Raw genomic sequence first — 20,419 nt, 5'->3', positions numbered from 1 at the left:
GATGTGTACCTACTACCTAACATACATAGACTTAATTCAAGATATATTTTAAGAGGAGAAAACTTATTCTACATATCAGTTCTGGTCATTTCTCAAAGGACGAACCTTAAAGCCATTCCGTCACCTGTATGGTTACTGAAAAGTCTTGAACAACCACTGAAAAACAGAGCTTTATCATTCAGTCATGTTTCAGTATACACTGTTCATCCAGTCACCCTTCAGCATACACACTGTACATTCAGTTACCTTTTAGTATGTACACACTGTACATTCAGTCACCTTTCAGTATATAATCTGTACATTCAGTCACCTTTCAGTATATACACTGTACAACACTGTACATTCAGTCACCCTTCAGTATATACACTGTACATTCAGTCACCCTTCAGTGTATACACTGTACATTCAGTCACCCTTCAGTATGTACTCTGTACAGCACTGCTACTACATTCAGTCACCTTTCAGTGTGTATGCTGTACATGCTGTCACAATTCAGTTTACACTGTTTAGCAGTCACCTTTCAGTGTATAGAGTGTACATTCAATTCAGTCACCTTTCACTATAATTTATTAACTGTACATTCAGTCAACTTTCAGTATATACAATGTACGTTCAGTCACCTTTCGGTATATACAATATACATTCAGTCATCCTTCAGTATACAGACTGTACATTCAGTCACCTTCCCAGGACTGTACATTCAGTAGCCTATTAACAGTATATAGACTGTACATTCTTTCACATTTCAGTATGTAGATGTAAATTCAGTCACCTTTCATTATAATAAATGGTTAAGAACTTCATGTTGCATCAGTTTAACATGTTCAATTATAAGTTTTTGTTTCACACAGTCACAGAATTCATGGGGTATAAATTTGAATGTTATGTCCGAATTACAATGGCCAGTCACCAGTCACAATATAAAAATAAGCATTTAGCCATTACATTCTCCAGGAAAGTTCATTAAATCTATTGACTAAAAGAACTTATTTTGGGTTATTTCTTCTTTTTATCTACCTAACAATATATATCAAGGTCTATACACATATAATCACAATTCAATCATCAAAGCATTTAAATTCTGGCCAAAAGTTAAACATACAACTAAAACATACAAATGTACCCCTTCACCTTAAGTATTGTTAGTGCCTTTAAAGTCACCAGGCTTTTGATTTTTTTCTTAAATTGAAACACGGGGGTGACTTTACTAAATTTGCAAACTAATTCATCATAGCTTACTATATTTCATGGTTAACCATTCTTTTCAACATAACTGAAAGTTGAATGTTCACATATATATATGAATGATTTAAATATGTAACGAGAAAAATGATAATATTGACATTCGGATTCCTTGTAAAACTTCATTGTATAAAAGCTTATTTAAAGAAGGAATTCATGAAAGTAAGAGGAAATCATGTTCTTACACAGGGAAAAAGGGGGAAACGGGAGTTAAAAAGTGTTAACCTTCATTTTCAGATGTTTAAAACATTGAATAACATTATTTTTTGGGGTTGGGGGGTTGGAGTCGGAGGGGTTAACTTTTATTTTGCAACATTCAAAACAATAAATAACAGATAACGGTTGAGTCTATTCAAGACAAATGCAGGTAGATCACTACTTCAAAGCGACCAGATACCAAACACACCGCTTTCTTTAGCGTTTCTCCTACTAAGTTTATTTGTATTGATTAAGCTTTAACTGTTTTCAAAACAGTTGCACAATTATCACGACTATAGCATTTATCAAGATTACCCCTCAAAAAGTTGCTAGGATTTTTCCAAGGACTTTTAAGTTTTTCCTTTCTGCATGAAGCAGTCCCAATTGTCATACAGAACTCTCTATAGATACATGTATCCATGCAGGTTCATTTGAAGTAAGGAAAATCAATAACAGCGAAAACAAAACAACTCTGAATTCTCTGTTTTTGTCAGCACACAGATAAGAAAACTTTTTAAGTTCATTGAGCAGCTATGTTGGTATTTCTAAATTTAAATATATTTGTTTTATTTCCCTAAGGAACAAGTACATATCTGCATATATGTTTACCAATATATTCGTTATTAGAAAGAAATTGTAATTAATGATAATCAGCTGATAAGTTATCTGAGGAAAATACAACACTATTGCATACCAGTATAAGCACATTTCAATGTGGTCTAAACGATAAACATGATTTAATAAATTCAATACACAATTGATTTTCAAGGCTTAACTATAAGCCTATACACTGTACTTGCAGCAAAATGCATAACATTTACATTTTTTTGCCTTATTTCTTATAATACACACAAGAAAATGATAGTACTCAGTTTTAACCTTGGACTTTAAGTAAGCCGTGGTATTCTCAATGTTACATAATTAGCGTCTGAAATTTATGTAGTCTTTCATTCACTATTAAAATATACATTCCAGCAATTAATCAACCAGTGTATCAATGATCCAACTGATATCGTTTCATATGGCAGAGAAGTGGGGCTTATATCAGTTGTCTCATCATTGTACACAACTGAACAATTTAAAGTTTCTGATGTTATATTACTTTCTTAACCAGTGAGAATCTATTTGCCATTTGAGAGATGTTCATTACATAGTGTTGAGAAAGTCACACCCTTCTGAAAGTCCAAGGTTAACTGAGAATCGTACTAACAAGTTGATCATATGATTCCTTTACATACTAAATAGGCAGCATCGTCACAGCCACCGGTGGAACAGATGAACACATAAAAGCAAGAATCAATAAAGGGAGACACATCTTCATCACCCTCAAGCCTGTTTGGAGATCAACAGCACTGCATGTCCACATGCATAAAACTTCATATCTATAACACCAATGTTATGTCTGTTCTCCTCTACATGCAGGTCTGAGACATGGAAAGTCACCAACACCACCTCCAACAAACTACAAACCTTTGCAAACACTTGTCTGTGCCACATACTAAACATGAGGTGGCCAGAAAATATAAACAACAAGAACCTATGGGAAACAACAAACCAAGACCCAATCACTTTAGCAAATAGCCTGTAGAAAGTGCCATTGGATTAGGCATACCCTCCCGAAAACCATCAGGAGACATTACACGCCACGCACTCGAGTGGAATCCCCAAGGCAAACGTTGAGTTGGGCGTCTCAGTACAACATGGCGAAGGTCATGTGAAGAGGAAATCAGACAGTGTGGACACGGCTGAAAACAACTGAAAGAGGCTGCTCAAAACAGCAGAGTGCCAAGGAGAACTGTTACCCAGGCCCTATGTTTCATCAGGAACCAGAAGGAACCATGATGATCACATGACTCACAAGTGAATTGTTCAGAGCTGCCAACATTCTATGACTTTCAATTAAGTACCAAGGCCCCCTGCTGCAGATTTTTTGCAAATGGACATGTTATCTGAGGGATATTTCCATCTTTTAACTCTAAAATATCTACATGAATGTAATCGGCCATATAAAACTGAAATGATGATACAAGCAAGCATTGTAAGAATTATGAATATATTATAATAGTAGAAACTCACACTCAGAGTGATCCCTTTCTTTGAACCTGAAATCGGAATAATATACAAGAAATCGTATATAATTTAGACTTTGTTCCCAAAATCGTAAGGGTTGGCAGCTCTGTGAATTGTTCAAGTCAATTATGACTTTCAATTAAGTAAAACTCACAGTTTTTCATGACAACATGACTCACAAGTGAATCTTTCAAGTCAACTATGACTTTCAATTAAGTAAAATCATAGTTTTTCATCACAACAGCTCTTGATTGTCTAAAGCTGGGCTCACACTCAGAGTGGTCCCTTTCTAACTGGAGGTTCCAAATATCGCAGGGTTGCAAATAACCACTCGCCCACTCGCAAATGCGAGTAAATTTTCCTGTGGGCGACCAGCTTTTGAGAATGTTATCGCCCACATGGCGATAAAAAAGGAATTTTCCAGAATCAATTAGTTTGGTTCAACTATTCAATGTACTTTCGTTTTCATGTCCCAGGTGAATTTATTTGTGTTTGATCATTCAGTTGATTTCATTTTTCAACAAAGATTAATTGTAGCTTTATTTGGGATATAAAATATGTCAACCTAGTCAGCATTTACCTTAAATTTAAAGAGTAACAAGAAACATATTGACGCAAGCGTCAAAAACGGCCGCAAACCAATTAATTCTTCCTTTGATAGTAATTCGAAACTGAAAGTTGCATTAAAATTTCTTATATTTATCTGTTAAAATATCATCGTGACATGAAATACTTGCATGCGACATTGCCGATTTTCTTCATGCATAATGCATGTAAAATATTATATGTGTAAGCAAACTGCCCTTAGACCTCTTCGTTCGTACAAACGAACTCTGGTGGAAGTTTTACGTCTAAGTAATTATTACATAAAAGTACAAAACTAAAGTTTAAACATAGCTATAGTTTTACTTTAATTTAAACGGAACAAATATGAAATATGCTTGTTCATCTTAAAGGATGTTAACACCCCCCCAATCCATCTAGATCCACCACTACATTTCTTCTCTTTGAGTCTCTTTGTTTTGGTGTTTAATTTATATAACATTCACAATGTAAAAACGCGCTTTAAATTCATGCAAAATTGTCTACGATTCTGTGCTTTTAAGAAATCAATATTTCATCAAATTTTTGAAAAATTTCCATAGGAAATGTATAAATATACACGGCATTTTAATTAAACAGCAAATCTTTAGGCTGTTTAAAATGAGAATATATTGTTGATATACAACGTGGTCTTTGTTTTAGACTATGCCTATATAAGACGCTTCGTGCTAATTTTCTCCGCACTTCAGTAATGTCAGAGTTTGTCAATCAGGATTGGATGAAATATTTACCCAATTATTTATAGAATTTTTATTTTATGATTATTGTGCTTTTCGTTAAACATTTAGAATATCTTTGTTTAATATTCTATGATATGAATGTTATTAAATATTTTTATTCAAATTGTTCTAACTCCGCAGATGCACCCTTTCACTATCAAATAGCAGACCGCCTCCTGCAGGGAATGAACTTTCACCAACCACCATTAAAGAACTTTTTGACTAGGCAGCCAATTTGGGTGTCCACTGTAAATACAACACCTGCTCAATTCAGTCCAGGGATGTTTGGCTCTCTCATTTATAAACCAAAAAACCCTGACATACCGACCCTTGGTTTTTATGGAATCAAACATATTTTTATGCCTAATTCAAAATACATTCCCGAAACAACTAAAATCAAAAGAAGCAAATTTGAATTGAATGCTTACATGGAATTTCATACATTTAGTAGTGTCAAAGTCTGCAGGAAAAATTTGAAAATAAATAATGAAATACTATGGACAATAAAGTTTTTTTTTCTAATGTTTTAATATTAAAAGATTTTTTTAAAAAGTGAAAAAAAAATTGTGCAAGCAATGTGGGCAAAAATTTGTGAAGTTGGGGGCCTCACATGGCCCCTAAGGTTTAAATGTTATTTGCAACCCTGTATCGGTATATTTCTTTGTTCCCAATAGGTATATCTCTTTGTTCCCAACTGAGAGCATGATGTTTTTTAACCTATCTTTAATTTCTATTTAATAAAGTTGACAATTTTGTGTTTTTTTATGAAAAACTGATTTTTTAAAAAAAAATTTAATTCCTAAAAGACCTAAATCATTCTTTCAATTTCACACACTGACAGTAACCCCTGTACAAACAATGGTGTGCAAACTCGATCTGCAGATGACTGACTCATAAGAAATAATTTCAATTATTAGCATGTAAATGAATTTGTAATAGAGTACATGTATTTTTGTTTGTTTCTTTGCTTTTGTTGATTTTTTTACCTAAAAAGTACACAACTTTTAAACAAGTTCCTCCAAACCATCTTGCCTTACCGTCCAATAACCTCAACACAAGTCAATGTCATTAAAATAAATACTAATTCAGCCAATAAAAATATTCACCATTTAAAAGTCCATGCAAAGGAGAAAAAAATAATAATCCCTCAATACAAAGCTTGAAGAAAATGTAACTGTTGATAGATTTAAATAGTGGTAATACACCTTAATGCTGTAAATAACATATGAAATGGCTTGTTCATGGATTAGAAGGGATCTTTATTACTATTCAGGAATGTAGACAGGCTTCGCTCATTTGCTGGCCTTGTATTTATGATTAATGTATATATGTATCCAAATAAATATTCTGAAACAGTTTAACTTTGCAAGCTGCGTCTTCGAAGTGCATGAAGTTAGCAATCAGTATATCATTTCCAAGAATTGCAAAATTTTTTAATTCAATTCATGCACTTTTTCATGTTTGTGTAAAAATTACAGCCGCTGACATGAATATAAATAGGTGAAACACTTAAATCTGCCAATGAATCTGAACACTTGCCACTTGCATCATCATGCCATCACATTCCTTAAACAGAAATTATTTTTAGCTTACCACATCAATTGGTTCAATTGAAAGGCATGTTTTTCTTACACAATAGAAAAAATTTAGAAATAGATAAAAATAGAAAAAAATATCTATTAAGCCAATATATCATGATATATAATCTATGGATGTGAAAACTTACTACATACAAAGAATTTTTTTTACTCCAGAACCCCTTTTCTTTATCTTTTTTTTTTAGTTTTATTTATTTTTAACAAAGCTGAAATTATTCTTGAAAAAGTCGATAAGCATATTATAAAACCAGTTTTCTGGATCAGCAGATGCACCCAAGTGTGAAATAGTAGGTGTATCTTTCAAATGAACTTTCACCAATACCATTAAAGATTTACAAAAAATAAAAATTTCTATGAGGACAGTTTTTCCTAAAATTTTTAAAAAGTTTTATTATACAATAAAATGTCTACAGTACCAAAAAATGAATTTTTGCAGGCAAGAATTAAATCAAGCAATGAAAGCTAATTATGCAAGCATTCTAAAATTTTTCGAGCAGCACAGCTTTTTCCTTGCTTAGACTGGTATTTGTTTTAATTAGCCATATATATTTTACTTGTAATTTTTTAAGTTGTAAGAGTATTAACACAATTTATCTACTTTGTTTATCTTTCATCATTTATCATTTATTTGTGTTTTTGAGAATTAATACTTAATTAAGTCTTTTAATAACCAATTGCTCTCTGTAAAACCAATTGCATCTATAGGCCTATAAACGCAATTGACGACCACATGTTCATAGTGGGAGAGAGCAGTGGATATGCAAATATATATTTATAAATGTAATATGTTTAGATCTAATCTTCTTTTTTTTACTTGACATAAAGCATTATATTTTTTTTATCTAAAGAATTACTTTTAAACATGTTGAATGAAATTTCATTTTTTGGATAAAATGACTGTTATGTGTTCTAATTAAATCAAATCAGATTCTAGAAATAAGATGCATTTAACATATCTAAACAGAAAAAAATGCTAGATATGTCACATGGTCTGATTCACACACGTGTATTGGTGTCTAACATCGAGGACAAGGGACAAATATAGTAGATTGTCTTAATATTGCATAATGTTATACAACTTCTTATATCATGAATATTTATAAAATATATTTGAATCAAATTCAATAATTCCTAGCCCTGGCATCCAATTAATGCATCAATGAAAAAAACAAATCAACAACACAAACATAAATAACTTTGAACTTACCAGCTGTAAAAGTTGCAGTCAAGTTGTAACTACAGACACTTTTAAACATCTAGAATTCATTCATCACATATATGTTGTATCATATTATCTTGATGAATTCTGGATACTGTCATTATTCTGATTTTAATGACATAAAAAAAACTCCAAAAGTACAAACACACAAACTATTTCGGGTTATCTACAAGTGTACATGTCTCCATAGCCGCTGTTTTGCTGTTAGGACGAATGCGCACGTTTTGTACGCAACAGGAAAAGGATATCCGCTGCTAGCATCGGATTATCTCTGATATGGTTAAAAAAGCACGAGGGAGTTACGAATGTGTTTTCCCGCCGTTTTTTAAGAGTACACGTCTGTCTCTATAGTCTGAGATATGTACGATCCCTGAAGCCTATATTAAATGTTCCATTCATTACAAAGAAACATTCCTAGTAAATTTGAATTAAAATTTAATTTTTTTGTCGAAGATTTTTAACAGGTGTTTTAAAATTAATTATTTAACATAACATGTAGATCTAATAGTTAATTGTATTAGTTTATTTTTTGGCTGCCGTATATGCATGTAGTAAAATAAAGGAAATGTAGTGTATATAAGTAAAATAAAAATATTCGTTCGGAAAGAAATTAGTACCTATCCCTCCCCCTCCACCTTTGTCAAAAAAAGCTTGCATGGTAGGCCTATGCTTTTTTCGGGTAAGTTGATATCTTTTCTCTCCGGGGGCCCCACTTTCAACAATGATGCTACGTCCATAGGCATTTGTACAGATTACTATTATACATGTACTATGGGTTAAATATTTATTGCCGAAACAAGAGTCGGTGGTTACGTACGTTGACCTGTTCACCTCAACTTAAATATAGAACATTATATTTTTATCAATATCATACTTGAAACAATTAAATAATATTATATACATGTGATATCAAATATTTGTCATTGATAATTTCAACTTTTAATTTGGAAAAGTCAACTTTAAAGTCGGCCTTTCCAACTTTGAAGTTGGCAATCCAAATTGCCAGTCGGCAAGAAATATTTCATAAGTTGACTTTTCAAGACTAGTGAAGGCATTGTACATAGTAAATATCTGAGACAAGTAAAGAGATATAATCAGCTTATGCATGTTTTCATGCTGTGTGCCAACTGAGTCTGAAGAAATTAATAAACTCATCATATAGAGAAATAAGAAATATAAAGAACTTAATTAACACCAAGTTATTTGGAGTATCTCCCAGCACCACTAGGACCCCGGTTTATATTTACTTTCCCTGGGGGAAATGTACTAGTAGACTGTTTATTACACTGTACTATTATCTTCCATAATAATAAATCTACAACACCATATTTTGAAATTTAAAATCTAGAAACTACCCTCAGAGGAAAGATTCAATTAAAAAAAAATCAATATAAGATGTTATTCAAATTATCCTTCCACCATGATTTACCCCGAAACGAACCCTAGGGTGTCAATATCAGGGTTCTGATAAAAAAAAAAAAATCACGATTTTAAAAATTTTCTTTGGCGACGGAAGTCGGAATGAAAAATCTAAACCATAGTTTCGGCTTTATTTAGAAGACAGTTTCATCATTCCTCGCAATATGTTTAACAGATTTAAACTTAAAAAGGAAATATTTGTGTACTGTTCTGAGAAGAGATGTTCCAACAACCTGTCGGTATTTCATTGAGAACAATGTCCTTATACCAGGCGACTTGTTTTTACATTCTTATGAAGTATAGAAGTCGTTATAACGATGAAAAATATGGAGATAACAATTAGCATTCAAGCTCAAAAGTCCATGAAACTATACACATTTTGGAGAAGAGCAAGCATCAGAGGTGGGATCAGGTGCAATGGAGAAGTGAGCATCCCCTGCCGACCGGTCCAATCTGCTTCTTGTCATGATCGAGAACAGAACAGAAAAATCAGTCGACGATTGGATCATTCAAGGTTTTTATTTAAAAAAAAAATTGCTGTGCAAATAGTATGAAAAAACATCAGTCAGCATTTGACTAAATGATAGATTGTACTTGCTGACAAGGTCAGTTTATCGACTATATAGAACTTACGAAATGATGACTCAGACAAGACTTCTGCTGAGACATTCTTGTTAGTCAATAGTTTACCTCGTTTTAGAAATTGTTTGCACGTGTAGCATATTCTTGCATATTAAAAATTCAATTAAATTCATTTTAGCAAAGAGCAAGAGCCATTTTATGCATAAAATGGCCATGTACTTATATCAATTAATTAACTATCACCCTCTTTCCCATTTCATATATCAAAATAAAGTAGACACTTTATACTTTCATTTTCTATAATAAAATTTCGTTTTGAGAATTCAGATATTGGAAAACAAGTTTGCGAAATTGCAATGTTCTTGAAATTTGCAGAAAACATGCGTTTTTGACTACCTTTAGCAAAGAAATAAAATATGAGCACAGCCACGATCCAAAAAATAAAACATGTTTTTTTCATCTTCAGAAACAGAGCTTTCATAATTATGTATTTGCATATTTTGGATCGGAGGTTGTGCCCTATATGAAATATTGAAAAAATGCTTCCACTTTAGGTCATTTTCAAAGGAATTTACAGGATATGAGGAAAATGACGCATTTTATGACGTTATAATGCATTGACTAGATGGGGAATTACGTCACGATTAATAGATACGTGGTCACCAACACTCCAAGTGATGAATACTGCATTTGCAACCTAAACTGATCGGTTTTGATTTTTCAGAAATTATCAGGGCCAAATAAGGCCCAAAGTGGCTCTTCCTCTTTTCATGAAAAGAAATTAAATTTGTTGGGGAAAAAATGGAAACAAATTCTAAAATTGGTTATTTTTAACGAATTATTTCTGATAAAATTAGATTTAACAATTAAGGCTTACAGAACGAATTGTTAAATCTGTTTTAAAAAATAACTAGTATTTCTTTTCAACAAATTGAAGCATTATAGAAAACTTTAAACAATCTTTATTCGTTATAACAAACTTTCGTATTTGTTTTAACGAATTCAACAAATTTGTTATGACCAATTAATTTCGTTACATGTGTATAACAGATATGGCGAATTATATGTTTTGTTATAACATACTAGTATTCAACATCTCGTTATATCGAATTCAAAAAGATTTTATCTCACCGTACTTCCAATTTAAAAAACAAACAATCGTGAAAATATTTTTAAATTAGTTGTAACGATTTTTTTCTATTTTTATACCCCCCGCTTGAAAAGCGGGAGAGTATATAGTAATCGGTGTGTCCGTCCGTCTGTCTGTTACGCTTTGGGGTACTCATCTCTTATCCGCAACTCCTCTCATACCACTGAATGAACTTTGATGAAACTTTCACAGAATTCAAGAACATTAATAACCGCCCTTCATATACATTTACATGCAATATATGGAGATAACACACGGTACATATTCCAGCTCACAAGTCCGGTCCATTCAAGCAATATAATACAAATCGAGAAGCAGAGCAAACACGGACTTGTCATACATCACAGGTGGGATCAGGTGCCATTGATGATTGAGAAACCCCTGCCGAATAGTCTCACTCGCCGTGTGCTCCTTGTCAAGATTGAAAATAAAGAGTAGAGAATTCAATGCGTAAATAACGTACTATATTACAATTACAATGGAAAACCTCCGTCAGCACTTGACTCAGTGATAGGCTGTATTTGCTCACAAAGACAAAGTTTCGACCAAAATTGCGAAATGATGACGTCAAATAGGATTATTAATATCCTTGTTTAATCAACTTGCTTGCCTCTTTTTAGAAATTTTCCATAGGTATAGCATGCTCCCGAGTATTGAATCAGCTGAGAGACAAACCCCCATGTACAGATGATAAGGATTTATTGCTACATTAGTGAGGGAAGTTGACGATTGAAAAAGTTGAAGAACTATAACGTTCATCATAAATCTTGATTGTTAGGTTACCATTAGGTCTTTTTTCTAGTAAAATATCCAAATATAAAACAGATGTGCAAGACTCTGTGGTAATTTATATTTTACTGGGATATATCAAGTTGACGTGTGATTGGAAGAAAATATTAAATATGTATTATCCAAAGTATAATTTTTCCGCAAGATGCTGTTTAACTCCAGACTCTGCTATATTATAATTATGTAGGATCTTGAGTACTTATATAGATCAGTAACTGCCTTTGGACCACAAAGAGGGCGGTGCAGAAAAGTAGAGAGACAAAGTATAATGACAGGTCGAGGCTCATACTGGTAGCGATAATTACTGTCAATCATGTACATTTTTTACACAGGAGTCTGAAGTTTTTATTGTTAAAAAAAAAAAAAATAACAATCCGGAAAAAAACTAAGGGTTTTTTAGTTAAGGGTAGGAATATTTTTTCTCCGGATTTTTATTTATTTATTTTTTATTTTACAAAAAAAAAAAAAAAAACTTCAGACTCCTGTGATTTTTTATGAATACTATTCGACGACTATTTTTTTTTTTTAATTCACATATCTTATTTACTTTTGTTTTATAACCAGATTTGTACATTTACAATAACATTCATTGGATTTTTAATAAAAAAAATAAACATTTTGACTCATAAATTTGAAATGATTAAAAAAATTGATTATTGTATTTTTATATATTTAATTCAATATTCATTGGATTATGTTTTCATCAATATATGAAGACTTCCTTGGAGAAAAGGAATATGGTTCAAATTATTTAAAATATTAGACTTAACTCTACATTTTAAACATAATGGTATTTTAAGTACTAAATGAAAATAAAAATAATTCTGTATTGCAAGTTTTGTTATTTACCGAGTTCATTCTTAAAACAAATTTTACCACTTAATAATTTTCTTTCATATGTGTTTAGGAAAAATGATTTCAGAGAGAGAGAGAGAGATGGTTGTTCAAATTAAAAGTAAAGAGCACTTTTAATTATCAGGCCAAGTGTCTTAGAAGGTGTTTTCGAGATTGATGTAACAGGCATGTGAAGAAACAAAACCTTCTATAGGACGTACTTATAGACATGAAAATGACTGCTGTTTGATCAATGAAACTCTTCACCACAGGGTATATAGTAAAATACCCACATTCACTTCCGATTACACTCCTAAACCATGTACATAAAGCTAAAGGTTGTTGCCCGAATGTACACATATATACTGTAGCAGTTACATTTTAGACATCTGTCCTAATGAAGGTTGAAGTACTAGTCAAATTAAACATCTAATCTGAACATTTGATTAAGTATAACGATTTATTTTCGTATGTGAATTAGTATAGGTACTCTAAAACACTCCAGATCTAAAAAAAAAAAAAAATCTTGGCTTGTCAAGTATTTTTTTGGTAAGTTGACCCCCCCCCCCCCCCGCTAAAAAGCAATGCTCAAGATTAAAAAAAAAATCAAGATCTACACTAGCTGCGGATGCTTCCATACATATATACCCGGTAAATCGACCAATCAAATTCATTGCTTGATATGGATACAAAATATAAATGTACATATTTCTTTGCTGCAAACGTGTTTCCTTTCCCGTTATTCCTGAAAGGAAACATACAGATTTTATATAGAATTCAATTAAAAAAGCAAAGATAACCATCAATTATCGATCAAACAACACAAATCTGTCAAAACGAACCTCTGGAAATCTTATAGTTAGGAGGAGATAGTAACCCCGGTCTTTCGGTCACAGTCACCGAAAACCCAGTGTATTTTTGGGTGACAAAATACTTCGTATAGTCAGATTTAAAAACAATGGCCTAAAATTGGCATGAAACACATTAGCAAAAAAAAAACAAACAAACAAACAAACAAACTCTAATGTCTTTGCTAAGTCATCAGAACGACCAAATATATTACGAAATGCTAACTTTAAATGAGATAGTTGAAATCCTTGTAACATCAACTTTTCTCGCAGAAGCCTGCCTGTGTTTAAAAAAAATAAAAAGTACTCATCAGAGCATGCTCTTGAGCTTATGTTTCTTCAAAATCTGTAAAAGAATATACATCTTCTGAAATAAAGCGACATGGACGGTTGAAAATTATGTTTACCAATTAAATCAAATACATGTGTATCAAGACTTGGTGCTTATTTAAAATTTGATTTGATTTCCTACACAAAGAATATTTTATACAGGGGCCGTATTTTACGTCCAGTTTACAGATTAGTATTGGTTGTATGGAAGGGGATGGGTGGTCGTGGCCATTTTAAGACTATTTTGATCTCCTTAAAACTAAAATTTATGAAATTTTTCTTTGCCAAATGATAGTTAACAGCTTAAAATATCATATCTAAAATAAAAGTTATATCTGGTGGTTAACTAAAAAAAACAATAATCTGTTGACCCCCTAGCCTCCTTAAAAAAACCTACAACTAGTTTATCATTTTTAAAACTTTTATTTGTATTCTAATCAATTTTGTAAGGGGAGAAAATTATTTAGAATCTATATGAAACATGAGTTGTATATGCAAGTATTACTTCAAGGTGGTCCATCGGTCCTTAAACTTTTTGCGCATTAACACAGTTACTGGCGGAAAATAAAGTAAAGGTGTTTGTCAGCAGGAATAAGAACTTTCTAACCTGTACTATTATTCAATTATTAGAACATAAATGTGACTTTCCTTACTAGACCCTGATCACCATAAACATGTATTTACATGTATGATATTAATCAATGTCACAGGGTTTCCATGCGGGGTGGCTGCTATTCGTTAAATAAACTCCATATTTTGATGATTTCATGTCATTAATCTGTTTATTTATCATTGTCAACATTATTGCATAACACTCTTCCCAATTCATGATGATGACACATTACATAGTATTGTAATTTTGCTATTTTGCTCCATTTGGATGCTTATGTATTCCATATGCATATGTAACTATAAAACTTATTAAAATTAGTTGATGTATATGTAACTATAAAACTTATTAAAATTAGTTGATGTATATACCAAGTAAAAGGTTTGGAAAAATATTTTCGAATTTAGATAGAATCAACAATGGAAAATAATTTTTTTTTTTTTTTTTTTATAATTTCTTTCTTTTGAAATATCCCAAGTTGAACTTCCATGTAATGAAAAAGCATGATATGTTATTCTTGTTAAAAGAACTATCTTAAATATTATTTCTCAATTTGTACGAAAATTTTTTAGAGTGGTTATTTATGACTGCATTTTACCTAAACTGATTATTACCCATAAAAAAGTGGCTCGTTAAATGTGGATAATTCCTTAGAAATCACCATGAATGGATTAATCCCTGTGCGTTAGTCAATACAAATCTCTCAAGAACTGTGATAACAATTTATTGACAAAAATTAATAAAACTGCAATAACATTAGACATCAGAAAAGAATATGGAAACTACTTCCTGTAGTAGGTGTAAATCTTGGAAATGCAGAGTTTTATACTTGCACTAAGAAAGAAAAATAAAAATAATGGATACAATAATTCTTATGGGACCATTCAGAGGAAACATTTGCCAACAATAACAATCTTTTTCACATACCCTAACATTCAGTCATTGTCATCAGATAAAGTCATAAAGTGTATACAGTAATACAAATATCTGTCTCATGAAATGTTTCCACTAAGATCAGGTGAACTTCGTCCCACTTGAGAAGGTCCAGGCCACAACCGATTCTGGGCATAGCCAGCTGTTTGACTTGATGTTTCAGACAGTGGTCTCTCATAGCCTCCAGGCTGGACCTGAGACTGTCATACGTTGGTTTATTACTGTATTTAACTTTGGTAACCAGATAGTAAATGTATCGTCCACCTCTCTCTAACACTGCCACTCCACCTGGCTTCGCACCTATGATATGAAAGCAAAAAAAAGAGCTAAATTACACTGAATCACCCTAAACTACACAAGAAAAACCAGATGTTTTGAAAAACATACACAATTTTCTACAAAATAATTAAATATGAATTCAATGAAAGTTCAAGACATGTACAGGCTGATGGCATTGGCACTTGATGTAACATATTTTCTTATTTAAAAAAAACCCTTTAGGTACATCATTTTACTAAGAAAAAAATGTTATGTTAAGTGCCTGTGGCTGAAAGTGCAGGGTTATTCTTCAGCCTGCAGGTAAATCAAACTTTCAAAGGAGGCTTCATCTCCAGTCAGAGTGCTTATAGAACATTCTATCCCAAATTTAAACTACATAATGTTTAAAACATCCTATTTGTGAATACTTTTGAAGAACAAAACTAACCTTGCTTCTTAATTTCCTCAACTCCTCCAAATTTTTTCTTGAATAGTACAGCGATGCCTTTACCCATTCTGACATCCTCGCTAATACAGTGGGCCAAGGAACAGGTGGAAGGACAGGTGAACAAGTCTCCCTTCTTCTCCTCCAGATGAAAGCCCTAAAACAAAATCACAACAAAATTTACGTGATAATGTCTTCAATGAAGGTTTAATACAATGTAAATTTGTAAAATGTTAAATATGTCCATCATTGGAGTTGACTTGACTGATAAAAACTAGAAAAAGTAACTAAAAAATATGTGGTGTCCCATGGATGGCAACTAATCTAATGCTTGGTTTACAAATAAAAACTGCATGAATGTCACAAGTATAAAGGTTGGCATAGTACTAGTATTACTTTTAAATATTATACAAAAGATACCTCTCATGTTAAGGCATAGAAAAATCCAGTTATACGGTATCAAATGAAATCTGTTCATTTAATATTTTGTGGTATAAAGTCAATGGCAGAAGACCAGATATGTGCATTGATTCAATAGTCTTTTTTCTTTTATTCTGTTTGAGATGAAAAATGCAGCAAGAGTTTCTAAACCATAAAAATAAGTAATATATGAAATGAACACTTAGTACTTAATTAAGTCTCACTTTATGCATCCTTTACTTAATTAATTCACCTTAGGTATTAAGAGCCTAGTTTGTTCTGTTGTGTTTAAATAGTTCAGAAATTTTATTTATGCATTGTCATTGTTTCCTAAATATACCGGTATATACTGTATATTATACAGTTATTTTCACCCCTTGTTATTTTTGTCCTTTGGCACTTGCTAATAGATTAGCTCTTTTCATATTCACCCAGTCATAGTTCTGATTAAGAAATTATGCTGTGATCTTTGAATTAGCCCCATTTTAAATTTGCCAATCATGAAGAGGGCAAAGGTGCTAAAATAAAACAGGGACAAAAATTTCCTTGTATACAGTATTCACAACATTCTTTTGCACAACTACATTTCTTGCAGGATTTTGTTGAAAGTCATTCATAAAATTCATATTCAGAATAAAGGAAAATATAATGTAAAATTAACAGTAAAAGCTGCTTTGGTTGAAGTGTAGCTATGTTATTTACCGTTTTATTGCTTCCACCTTCAGCCATGGTTACAGTTTGATTATCTCAGGACTCTAAAAACATCAGGTCCTATACATTTAGACACATGTACTGAAATAGATGAGGTCCTTTACATTTTAATACATGTACTGATATAGATAATATCAATATGATTATGTGCAATAATGTTAAAATGATTGATTCACAAAAGGAGAAAATAATTTTCTCATATATTTAAGCACTGAATCATTAGTTTATTTTAAAGATGTAGTCTTCTAACTGCATTTGTGTGTTCATAAAATTTTACTTATATTAAACAGTTATTGACTGGGTATGAGGGCAACATATGATTTGTTGGACCTGAAGGTGAAAATGTTGCCCGAGGCCACAGGCCAAGGGCAACATTTTCACCTTCAGGTCCAACAAATCATATGTTGCCCTCATACCCAGTCTGTAACTGTTTTGTTATATACTTCAGTGCACACTTAAGATTCAATCAATACACACTGTATTATCAATCATTTAATATGGAATATTATGGCTTAATCAGTAAATGTAAAACAATAGCTGAGAAAGAACAAAATTATTTTTTTTTATTTTATCACAAAAACTATTTATCACAAAACATACTCTTCCCTTCTTCCTTACCTTGCTGGTAGCAACAACTCTTGCAGCTCTTAACTTTGGCTATTTCCCTGTCGCCGATATTGAACGATGATTAATTACTTGTGACGTAGCAGTGACGTTGCGGTCTAACAATTGTTATGTTGGACCGGCAGGCCAGTCAACAGTGAAATTGTTAGACTGATGTTATAAACATTTCTGTTGTTGGACTTTTTATTTGTAATAAATATACAGAAAGCTATTTATAAGGGTATAACAAGAAAATTTGTTTGCACACACTAATGCAGTTATGTGACTACATCTTTGAAAAATATAATAAGAGGAGTTGCGAATAAGAGATGGATATACCCCAAAGCGTAACAGAAGGGCGGACACTCCCATCATTACACAGTTATTGACTGAGTATGAAGGCAACATATGATTTGTTGGACCTGAAGGTAAAAATGTTTTTATCAATACACGTTTACTATCAATTATTTTATATGGAAAATTATGGCCGCAAGCAAAATCAATTATAAATCTATCATATCACAAAAATTCTTTATCACAAAACATACTCTTCCCTTCTACCCTACCTTGCTGTTAGCAACAACTCTTTTAAAATAGCTCTTAACTTCGGCTATTTTCGCGTCGCCGATATTGAACGATGATTATTAATTGTGACGTAACAGACAAGTGACGTTGGAGCTGATTTTTTTTTCTTTTGTTGGATTTTTAGATAATAAATATATAGAAGGATAAAAAAACAATGCTTGTATCGTCTTGTATCCTGTTTTTGACCGTATTGTATTTTTGACCCATTTTTTCCAATTTGCTTCCCATGCAGATACCATGGGGTACAACATTATTTTCGGTTGCTACACTTCGAAAAATTTCTTTCAAGCACAACTGTAGTGAATATACCCAAAATAATTAATTCAAGGGATTTTCCCCCATGGTTTTAGTCTGATGTCAGATATTCTAGTCTTTTTACTAATGCACATTTTACCTGTTGATTAATCAAAGCCGTTATTGGTTAATTACAAAGATTTTTTGATAAAATTTTTCTGAAAGAAAATTAAGATCTCTGTCAAAGAGAATATTAACATGAATGGGTGGATCAAATGAATTTTTTTCTTCCTTAGATATGGGCATTTTCTACAGATATTTTCACTGAAAAATGCTACATAATTTCATTGAAGTAATTTGGAAATGTACAGCTACTGACAGATAGGTTCAACCAACAAATTAAAGTATTGCATTAACCAAATTATGCAACTTATTCAATGTTTTTTTTTTAAGATAGGCAATCATATTTTTATTGTTTGGAATATCCAGCGGATATTTAAAGCCAATACTGACTGGGTGTTTATACTTTATTTAGGTCGAAAACACAAGACGCTAATACTTTTGTAAGGAAAACTGCACCCTCCCCATAATATGGCATATAAGTACAATAAACACAAAACTGCAATTTGGGTTATATTATTTTATTAATAGACATATATGCTATCCTTTTCAGCCCATATTTTTTCAGATTCTATAAAGTTTGCAATAAATCATTTTTTTAATCAATAAATAACATCTAAATAGGTCGAAAATACAATACACCAGGATATGTAAACTTCACATTGTGCTGAATAATTACCGTTATAATTGTTAACCGGAACTGGACTTCTTTGTCATTTCATTCAAGGAGTAACTGCTCTAACTGTCATACATAGCCCCAAAACTTTTTTGATTTTTTTCTTCATAAGAAATCTTTCATTGCCATATTTGTGATAAGATCTTTGAAAATGATCAAATCAAAAAATTTTTGCACCTAAAAAAAATGCTTTTTTATTAAATTCATTTGGTAGCTAAATTCTCTATATAAATATCATCAGTTAATTTATATATAGAGAGGGTAGATATTTTTTATAAATTGTATAGTTTAAACACAATTTTCTGAATTTATAGGATATTATTATATCACATATATGTATCATCCATTTTTAATTTATAAAGTTTGCAATAAATCATTTTTTTAATCAATAAATAACATCTAAATAGGTCGAAAATACATATACGCCAGGGGGGGGGGGGGTCCTGTATCAAGCACAGGTCTGTGAATTTAGGGTGTGCTGATCTTTACAAGATCTGAAAAGGAAACCTCTCAAAAGTTTGTTTTAAATTAATACCCACATACTCAAAGTTGCACATTTTGGTAAGAATATATAGGAAAATTTTAATATTGTTGTGCAACCTACCATCTGAAAACTCGTGTTGACTTCAAAGAGGATGTTTATACATGCTCGATAAATTACGAACCGATAAATAACGCCAATGTTTCCGGAAAAATTGTTCTTCATGGTCATACTTTTTCATTATTAAGTTTTTCTCAAGGAATTTGATGTAAACAATCTATATAATATTACCTGCTTTATTACACTGATTTCCTATCCATGAATTTTAACCCAGAACGCGATGTATGTGTGTTGGGGGGGGGGGGGCTACTTTTTTTCTGAGTAAAGTATTTTGCTATAATTATAGTCAAAGATAGTAAATCTTCCTTTAGATCCTGTCCCCCCCCCCCGCTTTTTGATGTTGCAAGGTTGAGCAATGGCAATTCCAGGAATTGGACAATAAATTAGCATTTTTTTCCGTTGTCCCCCCCCCCTTTGAAGCTAATAACTTAATACCCATTAAAGTCTATTTAGAATTGTATATTCGACACGGGCTAAATAGTTTTTATGTACTAATTATTTTATAATATTGAAAAGGATACACGTAGGTGATAAATTCTCGATTTAAATACACTGTACAGTGTACATGCCGTCTAAGGATAGAAACTGAAATTACAATGTATATATGCTAAGGTCGTCATCA

General features: G+C 32.0%; 1 protein-coding gene across 2 annotated transcripts; it reads right to left on the bottom strand.

The window, feature by feature from the left end:
* Window positions 1-14,919: 14,919 nt before the first annotated feature.
* On the bottom strand, window positions 14,920-19,848 carry LOC134247862 (ADP-ribose glycohydrolase OARD1-like). 2 transcript variants are annotated; one of them, XM_062730263.1, is made up of 4 exons: window positions 19,801-19,848; window positions 16,970-17,038; window positions 15,851-16,004; window positions 14,920-15,444 (listed from the first exon to the last, which is right to left on the bottom strand). In XM_062730263.1, the coding sequence occupies exons 2-4, from the start codon at window positions 16,994-16,996 to the stop codon at window positions 15,170-15,172; spliced, it is 456 nt and encodes a 151-aa protein (XP_062586247.1). In that variant the 5' UTR covers window positions 16,997-17,038; window positions 19,801-19,848; the 3' UTR covers window positions 14,920-15,169. The 2 variants fall into 2 exon arrangements, with proteins under 2 accessions (XP_062586247.1, XP_062586248.1); XM_062730264.1 differs by having other exon boundaries at window positions 16,970-17,059; window positions 19,801-19,819.
* Between the last annotated feature and the right edge of the window lie 571 nt (window positions 19,849-20,419).

Source organism: Saccostrea cucullata, unplaced genomic scaffold, assembly GCF_032062105.1.
Source record: "Saccostrea cucullata isolate Sc308-1 unplaced genomic scaffold, CSIRO_AGI_Scuc_v1 ctg120, whole genome shotgun sequence".
NCBI classification, from domain to species: Eukaryota; Metazoa; Mollusca; class Bivalvia; order Ostreida; family Ostreidae; genus Saccostrea; species Saccostrea cuccullata.
Note: the sequence above shows the minus strand (reverse complement) of the source record. Positions and strands in the feature narration are given on the sequence as shown.